The 14566-nt window shown below is 42.3% G+C and overlaps 2 protein-coding genes across 2 annotated transcripts in view; one reads left to right on the top strand and one right to left on the bottom strand.

The window, feature by feature from the left end:
• The window catches only part of DUXB (double homeobox B), a 64971-nt gene extending 62968 nt beyond the window's left edge, over positions 1–2003 (top strand). Inside the window, 2 exon segments of the mRNA XM_049703633.1 lie at positions 2–33; positions 1125–2003. Of these exon segments, the coding sequence (XP_049559590.1) occupies positions 2–33; positions 1125–1706 (614 nt within the window). The 3' untranslated portion in view covers positions 1707–2003.
• A 4794-nt stretch (positions 2004–6797) lies between these two features.
• On the bottom strand, positions 6798–14565 carry TERF2IP (TERF2 interacting protein). The gene is made up of 3 exons (XM_004273290.4): positions 13756–14565; positions 9331–9455; positions 6798–8022 (listed from the first exon to the last, which is right to left on the bottom strand). Exons 1-3 carry the CDS (start codon positions 14429–14431, stop codon positions 7627–7629), a joined length of 1197 nt encoding a protein of 398 aa, XP_004273338.2. The 5' UTR covers positions 14432–14565; the 3' UTR covers positions 6798–7626.
• Position 14566: the final 1 nt, after the last annotated feature.

Below are 14566 nucleotides of genomic sequence, written 5' to 3' on the forward strand. Positions count from 1 at the left end.
AGCCAAACAGGCATTCCAGAATCGAGAATTCAAGTAAGTTTTATGTCTATGGCAGCAAATATCCCTAACCCATTAAACAATGTTACCCCGAGTGGTTGCTGGAAAACCTTAACTAACCTAGATTACCACAGCAATCAAGGACAAAGGCCTGGGATAGTAAACACCTGGCATTGCAAGTCACATTCCTGCAAAAGGAAGAATTTTCTAATCAAATTGTCAGTGGTACAAAACTGTGGGAAGATGTGAAAATTAACGCCTATTTTGAGAACACTCTCGTTAGGTTTTCTAAAGCTTGGCACTGCTGTCATTTTGGGCCAGACAATTCTTTCTTGGGAGGGGCAGTCCATGCCAGGTATAGTGTTTTTCAGCATTCCTGGCCTTTACCAACTAGATATCCTGCCCATCTCTCCTTCCCCCACTTTTAACACCCCAAAAAAATCTACAAGCATAGTCAAATAGGGGAACAAAATCACCCTCATTAGTACCTTCTTCTACCTAAGCTATGGGGATAGTGGTTCCGTATACATTCAACGCTCATGACTAGGAAGCATGTTCACAGGTCTATCAGCACAATGACCCTCATAAACACTTATGTGTTTATTAATCCTTATTCAGATTTATACACGTTTACAAGGTATGTATTCCTGTGCAAACACTGATTAATAGGAGGAAAATGTCAACCTCGTCAGGAGACCTTGTTCCCTGATCCATCGTTGAAATTGAAGGGTGGATCCTAAAGCATATGCCTTTTTAGCCAGTTTCAATTCATCTATAGTTGATTGCTGAATGTGCTATGACCTAAATCTATGTGTTTGTATATGTATACATATACACAAATAAACACACATATATATACACACATACTTATGCATATGCACATATATATGTGTCCACACACATATGTACATATATACACATACTGAACACATGAACAAGGGCAATTAATTTCATATATATATATATATATATATATATATATATATATATATATATGTATGTATAGACACACACACACACACCTCTTGAGATTTGGGCCTATATAATAGGCCCTTTGCTTTACACAGTTTGAGAACAGCCAGAATCGCTTGTCTTATGATATCCATGTCTCTGTTTTTCTCACGGAGATGTGGTTTCAGGACCCAAGATCTCTGTACCCTGGGCAGAGCACAAGTGAGCCTGTGAATTCCTTGGTAGATGGCCCAAATGGGAGACCTGGTATGACAGCTCAGCAGCACGAAATTGACCTATGTACTCTCCCAGGCAGATCTCATCATTTTGCTTCCTCCAGTTCTTTCAGCAGGAACCAACCATTTCTACCTGTTCTTCTCCCATCCCACGTATCCTCTGTCCCTTGTGTGATCCAAGGACAAAGTGTCATGATGCAGCCCATGCAGGCTGTGCAGAGAGGAGAGAACTCTCCCTCTACTCTAACACTTGGGAATTATGTGCCAGCACTGCTGACTATGGGAGGAGACCCAGATACTCAGTACCCCTTCTGGCCCCAATACCAAGAACGCCAGGATCACCAAGAACAGACTGACATGGGAGTACTGCAGTTGGAAGACTATTCTCAGCCTCAAGCTGAGCACAAAAAACCACCACCACAGGATCTGAGCCAGGTGGACATATCTTACTTTCTGCAGTGGTGGGATGAGTGCTGCCAGGCTCTGACTGCAGAGCGGGATCCTCAAAAAGGGACCCACTGAGACAGACTGGTGGCCACACCACACAGAGTCAGCTGGAGAACCATCTCATGCCCTCAGCCAACCGCACCAGCAATATATAGAAACCTCAAGAAGCCTTTAGGTCAACTCCTGCCATCCACAGATTGTCAGTAAAAGGTACAAACTTTTTTGAATCCTGATCCACAGGAAGAGGACCCTCCAGGATTTTCAGGTTCTTCTGAACACTTTGCAAAGCTCACCAGGGCTTGAGCTTCAGGAGGAAGAAGATAGCATTCTGAACCTGATCCAGTCCTCCTTTCTTTGGATGCAGATCACAGCAATTTAAAGGACAATGAATAAGGAGGTCATCCTGTCAGAGGCAAAACTAAAGCAGGGGGAAGGAAAAACCACTTGGAAACCCACATGGAGGTTGTTTTTCTTGTGGGCAGTGGTAATCTTCTATACTCTACTAAGTGAAGGATTATTTCCAAGCTCCACACTGCCCATGGAAGCACCATGGGCACTAGGTGGTGGACATGTCTGCTGAATTCTTCCAGAAAAAAAGTATTTTACTCAAGAATATGACCTTCTCTCTGTAATCACCATGTCCTCCACGGTCTGGAAAACCCACAAACTGTAACCTAACTCAGGTGAGAATAGATCTCTGAGGGACATATTAGAACTTCTTTCCCTCCTGGCATCACGAGAGGGCAAACTTGAAATTAGTTGATTGTGTAGAAAACGAAGGGATGCTGTACTTCTTGATGATGTGAGCTCATAAAAGTGAGCTTTTCCCCAAAGCTCCGAGGGTTTAAACTGGGAACTAGATACTACCTCAGCATCCATCATTACGGGAATGATTAAATGGATTTGGACAAATCCATAATACTGAGTAATCTTCACTTAGAAGTGTATTTTTACTTTGACTATTTAAAACATACAAAAAATTACAAGGAAATTATAATAGCAATACCATATCATCACTGAACATAGTCTAATGATGCTAATATTTCCACTTTTTTAGTTTTTTGTATATATTTGCATATATGTATATATATATGTCCATAATATTTCTCCTCTTATTATAAATACATTATACGTTCATCTAAAACCTGGGATAACCATTCTCATTCTCAGTCTTCCCCCCTCTTTTGAAAAGGTAAATTCTGAAAACAGATTTTGATATATGTGGGTTTACCTTGGCAATAAAAATGTCTTTAAAAAATATCACTTCTGGGCTTCCCTGGTGGCACAGTGGTTGAGAGTCCGCCTGCCGATGCAGGGGACACGAGTTTGTGCCCCAGTCTGGGAAGATCCCACATGCCGCGGAGCGGCTGGGCCTGTGAGCCATGGCCACTGAGCCTGCGCATCCAGAGCCTGTGCTCCACAACGGGAGAGGCCACAACAGTGAGAGGCCCGCGTACCGCAAAAAAAAAAAGAAAAAAAAATCACTTCTTTGTTCATTTTATCAATTTGCTTTCTGTTTTGTCATATTTGCTTTGTTTACTTTCCATATGAAGGTGTTGAAAGAAGATCAGTACGCATACCATCTAGTTCTACAAAGATACCAGTTTTGCACAAATACAGTCGTGAGGTGGACATCCTTCTGGTATCTGGGTGCGTTACATGCAGGAGTTCTCTAGATGTTTATACACTGAAGCACAAGTGCCAGAATATTCCAACATCAGTATTTATGGCCAAATAACACTCAGCACAAGTTATTTTTCCTAATATGAGCTGTATCTTCATTAACCACTTAGGGAAATAAAAGTCACATGCGTATGTGCAGGTATTAGTGGCACAAATCTACAAAAAGAATCTGATATATTTAACAGTGTTGATACCATGCCTAGTTTGATTTTTAAATTTCTCCCCCACATGATTCTCATGTGGTCAGAGATGAGAGGTCCTAGTATCTTTCCTGTACTTCAAACACATACGTGGACAGAGTTCTCCAACTTATGAAAACAAGTCTGATTATTTGTGAAGGGAAAACTATACATTTGTGTCTATAATCTACTTCTTCATTTATATGCATATCTGTATCTCCATGTTTATATGTATGGATCTATGTAAATATATTATCTATTGTTCATCTACATTGTCTCTACAGCTCCCCTCCATACTCTTTATGCCTATCTCTATATCTACACGTCTAACTATAGCCTCTGGAGGGAGACAGATGGGATGACCTTCTCTAGAGAAATAGGTAAATTTTCACTTCTGAAGCAAGCGGTGGGATTAAGTCTCTAGAGAAAAAGGTAAGGAACAGTATCTGACCAAGAGAAACACGTTGACCAGTTCAGAATCTCCTGCAAGTCAAATGTCCCTTTCATGGACTGGGTGACCAGACATCCTATTCTTATAACAGATTGAGGTGACCATGAATGTGCACTGGGCTCACAGCCAGTGGAGGCCTTAAAGGTTGTCATGGTTGAGGCCTCTACAGCCTGAAAGCAGGGCTGAGAACATGGATCCTGCAGGGTGGCAAGTCCAGTGGACCTTGCTTGGTGCCCACGGCTGGAGCATCTGATTGCCCCATCCCAGCTCTGCCTCCGATAAAAGGCACCTGCCCTCTTCCTAGAGGCCCCTTGGGTCCCAACAACCTGGTCCCTTAGTTCTTGGACCCCTTGGGGCTGAAAACCTTTGGACGGGAGGGGCCGTGGATGAGGTCATGCATCTCGCAGGCCAGTCCTGGTCCAGGTTGTGTCCACTGTTTGGGTGATGGCCAAAGTGCAGACTTCACCTCTGGAGCAGAAATCACTGTATATCCTCTGGAGGGGGCATTGGGGATTTCGTCACTAGCTGTGCTGCCTGCTCCTGGGTAGAATATTCTTGCCCCTGAAGAAGGTGACTCGTCCGTACAATGGAAGTTCTTAGCAGACCCTAAACTCCCTGACTTTTATTTGGGTATACACCCTCCCCTTTCAGGCCACATTCCCAGGGAAGGATACACAATCCGCAGCCCAAGGAGTAGAGATCTTAATCACTCTCAGTCAATTTCATTTACCCTGCAGAGAGGTGGAGTTAGGAAGGGGCACGTGTCACAATTCTGGCCAGTGAGATGTCTATGAGGGGCTTCTGAGAAAGGCTGCCCACCAATAAAGGAGACACTTAGGAGGAAACCCTCCCTCTTCAGCTGCTGGAGCTGTAGCTGCCACCTTTCAACCACAAGGGGAGAAGCTGACAGAACACGTTAAGGATGGAAGAGCAGAAAACTAGAACCTTAAAGCCACCCAACCTCAGGGCTTCTTGTTATATATACAAAATATAAATCCCCTTATTTATTAAAGTCCTTTAGAGTTAGGTTTTCTGTTACGTTCAATGAAATACACCTTATTGCTATAGCCAGGTAGGCATATGATTCAGCCAAAAGCATTAGTCCAAAAGCAAGAGGATCAGAACAATTCAAACAGCAGCTTCAATTTTTAAAACTCAACTGCACCCACTTAAATGGAATAGGGAACAGAGGAAAATAATGAATAGCCTCATTGTTGCAGAGAAAGAGAAGACAGAATGTTTCTGCCACTAATGAAGTTATGGAGGTTATTTAAGGTCTAGAAAAATTTCAAAAGCTGGAGTAAGGGGGAGCCAAGAGGGAATAGTGAGGAAGGCCTAGAACTCAAGAGCTAAAATGAGTACGAAATAACATATCCCACATCATAAGCAGAAAAGCCAAACTCACGAAGTCAAGGAAAGAAAACCCAAAGAACAAGAATCTGGCAGCACAAAGCAGAAGTATGTCAATTCAAGACTTGAACTGCTGGTCTCTGGAGTAGATACAGCCATAGCTCAATGCCATTAACCATTAAGATCCAACTCATTTTCCTTGCTTAGTTTTGTGCTCCCCAAAATATTTCTGATAATGTTTCCCCACATATACCCCAGACCAAGAGATGAAATGACCAGAGAAATTACAAAACCAGATATTTGAAAATTACTGGTTTATAATGAGCACTAGAAGTTGGTGTGTGTTTAGATTTAAACATGTCTTCTGGGAGTCTGGGTATAATAAATCAGACCCTTTTGCACATGACTGACAAAACTGGAATTTCTAGCTCTGTAAAGCCAATAGGCTGTGGTAACTTTATTGAGATACAGACATGCTAGATGACATTTCCATTTCATATCTAAAGCAATGATTTTCAACCACTCTAGGGTCACATCACAATGGAGGAGAACCCATTTTAAACAAATATCCACCACCCAACCCCTCCCAAGCCCCATTTAAGAATCACTACTGTGGGGACTTCCCTTGTGGTCCAGAGGTTAAGACTCCATGCTTCCACTGCAGGGGGCATGGGTTCAATCCCTGGTCAAGGAACTAAGATTCCACATGCCGTGCACCACAGCCAAAAAAAAAAGAAACACTACTGTAGTGAGCTACGTTTACTGCTGGGTGTGTGTTGTATCCTTTCAACATTCTAAGGAGGAGTAAAAGGTTAAATGCTTTGCTTTAGGCTGGGTTCTCCCAGAAGCAGACTCTAAGGAAAAAATGTGAATTTAACCGATGATTCCAGGATGCACTAGTAGGGAAGTGGGTATGTAAAATAAGAGGAGGTCTATGCAGGTGCATTCATACCACTGTGGGCAACTATGCTTTCTTCTACTGGCGGCCTCGGATGGCATGGGGTAACTCCACTCGAGGGGTAACTCAAATATTCAGCTGTCAGTTCTCTGGTGAGCAAGGAAGCTGGGATGCATCCTCTGATTCCTATTCACCATTAGCTGAAAGCTGCTCTCAGGGGCATTAACTCCACAGCACTTCAAGCAGAGAGGGAGCCTTAGGAAGGTGATTGCAGTAGGACTCCTGATGGTGGCCAGTGCTGGAATGGTGAGTGCTCAGGCATTTGGGACAGGCACTGACACCTTCTATTACACACCGGATGGTTCCTTATTGGCTTCTCTTCCCTTTTGACTCTCAGCAGTTCACCTTGTTATGCCATCTTTCACAGTCCCTGACACAGATCTTCTCTTTGCTCCACCCAGAAGAAACAGTTTCTTTCTAATAACCCATTAGTCTTAAATGGAACTCTTTATTAGTTCTAATTACTAAGATCCAAAAATGTTAGTTCCTTTATGGTTTTTATACCGAAAAGGTTTTGTGAACACAATCAAAGAAAACACTTTGAGGAGACTCAAATACAAAGTTCTATTTATTTTCAATAATGAAATCAACACAACAAAGAGGAATTAATCCTCTAATTTTTAAATCTAACACTATTCTTAGCACAAAACTATTCTCAATAAATAAAAACACATTCCTAGTAACCAAGTAAGACTTTTCCCAAGACTCTCTAAATTTTTGTGTTTTAAACAAAACTGGATGGTAGATAAAGAAACACATGGTAGAGACTTAACTGACACAGACTTGAAGAAAAGAACAGCCAACGAACAGGCTCCCCAAATATAAGTTGGCAAAAGGAATATGGGGTTTTCAAAGCAGCCCAGAAATCAGAGTTCACTGGGGGATGCAAGGGTTTGGGACAGTCCATGTTCAAAGGCCTTGTAATTAAATCTTTCCACATTCCTAGATTCTTGATTTGGAATCTATCATAATCTAGAGAAGCTTCTGCCAAAGGATAGGAGGCTCTTTATTTATGCTTTCTGAAACAACCCATCTAACTTTCCGCCTTTGACTTTGTCACTAGCTCCTCTCACCAATACAGCAGGGATTCCATTCCAGAAAGCGGTTATTACTATGTAAACCAACCTCTCTGTTTTTGATTTTCCTTGTACAAACACATTGATACTGCCAGGAACAGCTCTAAATATATCCAATTTCTTTTATTTTCATCCTCCAACTTTGCTTGGCTACAAAATCTAGGACTCACAGAGCAACAATAGCATTGGTCAAAAGATGAGTGTCAGTTCCAATGTAAAAATCTCTGAAGTTCAATAGTCACAAAAAAAATTTTTAATGCCTTATGTGCCAAACCTTTTTTTTTCATTATCTTGCCAATTATTTCTTTCGGAATTCAATCCTCCGAGCTACATTCTGAGCACCAAATTTTTTGACCAGTGCATCTCGGGTACCCTCATCATCTTTTTGCAAATCTAAGTCATCCTGTCGGGACCAAATGGGATACCCATCAGCCCTCTGACCAGACTCTAAAAAGGAGGAAGTAGCCTCCAGCTCACCACTGTTTTTTAGGAAGGCCTGTGTAACTGTTGACAGATCCAAGTTAAACTTTTCCATTAACTGCCGGATGATCTTAATGGCAGCTCCCACCTCTGGTGCGGAAACTTTTTCTTCTTCTTCTTCCTCATCAGGCTGTGTTTCTGAGTCTTCCTCAGGTGTGGGTGGATCATCATCACACATTGTTATATGTATTTCAAAATCAGGGCTCTCATCCACCTAGAGAAAGTGATGAATATGACCAGTTACTAATTACCAAGTCATGAATACTTACTCTTAAAATATCTGGTCTCTCCCAGCTACCACTTCCTTGTCCTTTTCACCCCAATCACACTGGACTTCCTTCAGTTCCTCTTATGTGCTATGTTCCTTCTTACATTTACTCATGTTGGATGTGTGCATACGTGTATGTATGTGTATATATATGTATGTATATGATAGGGTAAGGAGAAGTGTGAGTGTGGATGGAGTGTGTGTGTGTGTGTGTATGCATGTGTACATATGTACGTACGTGTATGTATATGGTATTCCAACAGAACATTAGAAGCTACACTGAATGTGAAAAATAAATGTTATGTGCATATACATATATGTATACACATGTATGCACTAGATTATTTGTTAAAAATTTGACTTCACTCTCAGATTGTAAGCTCCATAGGGCAGGAAATGTTATGTTTTGCTCATCACTACATCCCCAGTGCCTACCAATGCCTTCACATGGTAAGTACTCAAAAAACATTGCTGTATGAATATATTAGGGTCTCCACACTACACTATATTTAGGCACGTTACAAAGCGTGTTATGTGAGAGGAGACCTATGTAGGCCATGTTTGAGAGTTGTTGAGAGTATTTGAAAGTTTACAGAAAATGAACCAACTTTAAATTAAATGAACTTTAAATTATTTTCCTGTTTTAGACTGATGCATAACCATTTTTCTTAGTGTTAGTAAGAAAAATTAATTAACAAGATCCTTTTTCTTAGAGAAGATATGCACATATAATTTGGATTTTTTTATTACTCATTATTTTATGGTTGCCTTTCTCTATAACTATGATTAAATATGGGATTCCAACAAAGTTTTAGAACTTAACTGAATATGGAAGAGCTAAAAAATTCTAAAAAAGCTCTAAGTATACAAAGAGCTAAAATTGCTTGATAAAAAATTAACCTCTTTAAAAAATTACTTTTACCTGAGAATAAAAACATTTTAAAAAGATAAATCCACAAACTTAACTTAGAAAAACTTACAGATGAAAGTACTCAAAGTAAGATGCTTTATACTGCTTAAAAATAATTCTCCCCCATCTTTCTCCCTCCCCTCCTCCTTAAATCATCCTACCAAAAACTAAAAGTACATGCCCAGAACCTTGATCAGTCTCACCTTCCATTTTCCTCCTCCATCTTGAATTTCTCTCTTACCTTTCTGGGCCTCAGGTGTATAAAAAGAACAGATGGGAAGACCAATTTCAAAGGAGGAGAATGGACATAGGAAAAAAACATGAGTTAAATCTAGTTAACATACCACAATCTCTTCAAACTCCCGGGTGGCTTCTACAAGCATCTTTTTGACTGCTTCTTCATTCTCCTTGATCTCTTCCTTTTCAAATTCTTCTTCAGGCAAGTCTGGAGTTCTCTTATTCTGTGGTTCTATTAAACAGAACAGCACCAGATTAGAATTAGCCTTTTTTACAGAAACCAAAAATATAGTAAATGCTCTGTGAGCTCTGGGCCAGAAGTGAGCCTGCACTTTTTTCCTATTAGAAAATATGTTTTTGATCAGAAGGGTAAGAAAAACATGACATGCATGTTCAATAATTTCTACTCTTGCTTCTGAAAAGTTGTACAATAAAAATGGTGATAATTTTCCTAGGTTCTGATACGTAAAATAAAAATACTCTTCAAGTTTAATTCATTTTTCACTTTGTATTTATAGATCTTGCAAATTAACAAAACTGTGCCATAAATTGGGTTCTCTGGGAAGTAGGTTCTGAGATGGAGATTAACAGGTAAGGTGTTGATTAAGGAGTGTTCACTGGGCAGAAAGAAGCTGAGAGCTGTGAGAGTTCCAACAAGGCCGCAACTGAAACCATGTAGAAGTCTGGAGCTAGGAAGGCCCTACAGAGTTGACCAAGTTGGGGCAAGGGGGCCAAGATGTTATTTTAACGCTGCATAGATTAGTCATTGGATGCTAGCCTGGAATGACAGAACCTTGGGTAAGGCAGTTCTCCCAGGGGAAGATAGATCTGGGGGGTCTACCACAATCCACCACATACAATCTACAGAAAGGAGAGCCTCCTAAAGCTAAACATCCTCCTATTTCCCTTTTACTCGTTGTTCTCTGAGGACTTAACTCTGCTATTTTCCACTTAACAAAGACTGACTACTAAGGGGCAACATGAGAGAGATTTTTTGTGATGGAATTGTTCTGTACCCTGATTTTGGTGGTTACATCACCATCTGTACATGTGTTAAAACACCTAACTGGAAAACTGTATGGCAGTTTCTTAAAATATTAAACATATAATCACCATGTGATCCAGCAATTCCACTTCTGAGAATACACACCAAAAAAAAAAAAGCAGGGTCTCAAACAGGTATTAGTAACCCATACCACAGCAGCATTATTCACAATATCCAAGATGTGGCAACACTAGGAACAAAATTCTCACACATGTTGCAACATGGGTTGGTGTTTAATGGGTACAAATTTCAGTTCTGGAAGACGAAAATGTTCTAGAGATGGATCGTGGTGATGACTGCATCACAATGTGAACATACTTAGTGCTACTGAACTGAACACTTAAAAACAGCTAAAATGGTATATTTTATCTAATGCATATTCTACCACAATGAAAAAAATTTAAATACATAACTGTACACCAAAATAAGTCAATTTTATTTTACATAAAATTTTAAAAAGAAGCCTTATATTTTAGAGATACTTGCTGAAACCGATAAAAAAATGGGATAATGCCCGGCACTGGCTTCAAAATAATCCCAGAAGTCAGGATGAAAGGTGTAGATGAAAAAACTGGCCACAAACTATAATCAGGTGAAGTTGGGTGATGGGTACGTGCATTATACTATTCTCTTTCTACTTCTGTAAATGTTTGAAATTTTCCATAATAAAAAGTGTAAACAAATTATGGCTCACATAATGAAACATAATGCAACGAACAAGAAAGGAATGAAGCAATCAATGAGCAGACACACAAAAGCTTCAAGATCTATTAAGTTAAAAAAAGAAAGCAAACTGCAGAACAAACTTCTGTCTAGTGTGCTAGTGTTACTGAGGAAAAAGGACACAAACAGGGGACAACAACAGTGGTTGCCTCTGGGAGAGGAAGCGGGGGAAGGGGTATGGAGCAGTGAGACTCACTTTTCACTATGTACTCTTTTACACTTGGAGTATATCTGAGGATAAATTCCTAGAGGCAATAATTACCATGTTTAAGGGAACATGTATTTTAAATGTTGTCAGATGGTGTCAAAATTCCTTCCAAAGAAATTGCACCGATTTCCTTCTATTAATAATGTAGGAGTGTACTTGTTTTCATATACCTCGTTAACTCTGGGTATTACCCATTTTGTTAGTTATTGCCAATCTAACTGATAAAATATGACATTGCCTTGCTCTGATCTACTTTTCTAAAAAACACACCAGACACACTTATTTCAGTTTCCATGGGCAGAAGTCCAGGCATGGCTTGTACTGGTCCTCTGCTCAGGGTGTAATTTTTTGTTTGTGGGGCTGCGCCTTATGGCATGGGGCGGGGGGGGGGGGGGGGGGGCCGGATCTTAGTTCCCTGACCAGGAATCGAACCGTGCCCCCTGCAGTGGAAGCACGGAGTCTTAACCACTGGCCAGCCAAGGAAGTCCCCTCAGGGTCTAATTTATTTTTATTCAGTAACAATATTTCTGCATTTGTTTATTTGCCATTTATCTATTTCCTTTTCTGGAAACTTCCTGTTCCATTTCCTTTGCTCACTTTTCTACTAGTTTTACTTACTAACTTCTACAAGCTCTTTGGATATTAAGGAAACTCACTCTGTTGCAACGTATTGAAAATACTTTTCCAGTTTGCCCTCTGACTTTATTTATCATGAGAAGCTTTAAATTTTAAGTAATCAAATATATATAGTTTTTTCTTAGTCTTCCTGGTTTCAGAACTATCAACATGTTAACTATTAAAAGGGATACTTGGGGACTTCCCTACTGGCGCAGTGGTTAAGAATCCGCCTGCCAATGAGCGGACATGGGTTCAAGCCCTGGTCGGGGAACATCCCACATGCCCCAGCAATGAGAAGCCTGCGCAAGGCAATGAAGAGTAGCCCCCACCCTCCGAAACTAGAGAAAGCCCACGTGCAGCAACAAAGACCCAACGCAGCCAAAAATAAATAATAAAATAAAATTAATTAATTCAAAATAAATAAATAAATAAAATTTTAAAATAAAAAGGATACTCGGGAATTCCCTGGCAGTCCAGTGGTTAAGACTCTGTGCTTTCACTGCCATGGGCCTGGGTTTGACCCCTGGTCAGGGAACCCTGCAAGCCGCGGCCAAAAAAAAAAACCACAAAAAACAATACTCATCCACATTTTCTCCTGGTCATTTTATGATTTTAATTTTTACATTTAAATGCCTGAATATCAAAACACTGAGTAGGGTGAATCCAGCTTAATTTTGTCCCAAGTTCCAATTGGTCTACCAGCCATCTCCACACCACTGATTTAAAATCAGGGCCCTACATGATCTCCTTCACCCATACACACAGCCCAGTCTCTCCAAGAATTCTCCCTCTTGCTTCCTCCATCCCAGCCACACAGGTCTCTGTTGCTCCAAGAACACACCAGCTATACTCCACCTCAGGACCTTTGTACTTAATACTCCCTAAGCCTGAAATACTCTTTCTCAGATAACCAACTGCTGAGTTCTTTCATTTCCTCTGGTCTCTGCTCAAGCATCAGCTTACAGTAGTGACCTTCCCTTCTCATCCCGTAGAAAACCTCCTCCTCTCCGGCCCTTACCCTGATTTATTTTTTTCTGTAGCACTTCCCGCTGCCCAGCTAGCATTTTAAACTCCATGACTGAAGGGAGTTTTATTTACTGTTATATCCCAGCAGGATAAAGGTCTGGCACTCAAACATCTGTTGAATGAATGAATCTCAAATGTCACTTTTACCAAAAACAAAATTCCTACTAAGCATATTGAATAGGATTAACAGATTTGCCTTCCCAGATTTCAACTGTTATGCAGAATAGCCACAGAAGGAAAGAGAAGTTGAGGAAGCAGCATGACTCTTTAAACAAAAGGGTCTGTCAGTTTACGCTGTCAATACCCGTTTTATCAGAAGTGAAGCATCTCAACAGCTATGCACTGTGTCCTAACCGGCCCTGAATCCCAATATTCTGTTCAACTGCGTTAGAAATACACTTCACCTGAGCGAAACGTGGAAGCGACTTCCCACTGAGAATCTTCTTATGTGAATATGCAGTCATTTAAGCCAAGAAATTAAAATAAGCTGGTCTGGCACGCATGACTTTAAAACGTCTTATACTGAATGTACCTGAATACAGAAGAACTATTTTTTAAAACGAGTCTGGGAAATCTCTTAAAAGATACCCAAGAAGCTGGTTCCCCGTTGTCTCTGGGGGGAAAAAACTAGGTAGCTGGTGGGAAAGGAAAGGGGGGAGAATTTTCCACATACTCTTTCTGCACCTTTTGAATATCGGACCATGCCAATACCCCAGTTATTGGAAAAGTGAATTAAGAGAGACCTTAGAAAACGGCGCAATATTACCCGGCTGTCAAAGGGGGGGTGAGGAGGGGGCTGGACGATGCTCCCCAAGACGCCAACATGGACGCCCAACAGAAGAGGAAAGAGGCCGACGCCCCCGCCTCACACAGGGGACAGCAGAGGGCTCGCGCGTTCGCAGCAAGCCTCACCCCCGCTATCAGCATCCTCGGGGTCTTGCTCAGTTTTCCGCTTGAGTTTCTGGGAGGAGGGGCTCACTGGGGCCTCCCCCAACAGGTACTTATGCTCCTGGCCCCGCAGGCGCTTGAGGTAGCGGTCCTTCATGGACTGCCACGAGTGCTGGGTGAGCGAGCTCTTCTCCATCGCTTTCCACAAGGCGTTGCCGGTGACGGAGCTGGGCGATCGGGCATGTTCCTTCACGTACGTCAAGATGGCCACGTCGTCCGCGTCCGTGAAGACGATCCGCCCCGCGTGCGGCTGCAGCTCGGGCTCCGTGGCGGCGGCGCCCCCAGCCTGAGCCCCGGGCTTCGTCTCTGGGGCCTGGTCGGCCCCTAGAGCCGGGCCCAACCGGTAGGCCTCCAGCTCGAGCCTCTCGTTGCGCTCCACGCAGTCCAAGATGTACTGCGTGGAAATGAAGTCGCCCGAGGCCTCGGCCGCCGCCTCCCCAGGCTGAGCCAGCAGCACGGCCCCGGGCTCCTGCACGCGACACAAGGTGCCGCCGCCGTGCAGGATGAGCGTCGAGAGCCGGCGCTTCGCCGGGCTGGGACGCACGTAGAAGGACATGGAGCTGCCATCCTCCCTCACGAATAGAGTCGAGGAATGGGTTGGCCCATTGGGGTCTTTGCCCAAATCCATCGCCTCAGCCATAGCTCACGCCGAGCACCAGAAGAAGGTGCCGTCTTGCCAACGCGCGGCGTACAGAGCCCCAGTGCCTGAGGTAACGCTCCAGACGCTACTGCCGCCGCCCCACAACCCCGTACTACGCCTGCGCTGCAGTTGCAC

This window comes from Orcinus orca, chromosome 20 (assembly GCF_937001465.1).
Source record: "Orcinus orca chromosome 20, mOrcOrc1.1, whole genome shotgun sequence".
In the NCBI taxonomy this organism is placed as follows: Eukaryota; Metazoa; Chordata; class Mammalia; order Artiodactyla; family Delphinidae; genus Orcinus; species Orcinus orca.

Bases quoted from the DNA above. Each gene is read 5' to 3' on its own strand.
- TERF2IP (XM_004273290.4), bottom strand. From the start codon at position 14,431: ATGGCTGAGGCGATGGATTTGGGCAAAGACCCCAATGGGCCAACCCAT. The intron at 9,456-13,755 runs GTGAGGCTTGCT...TCTGTTTAATAG, and splicing joins CGAGGATGCTGATAGCGGGG to AACCACAGAATAAGAGAACT. The intron at 8,023-9,330 runs GTATGTTAACTA...CACTTTCTCTAG, and splicing joins GGGAGTTTGAAGAGATTGTG to GTGGATGAGAGCCCTGATTT.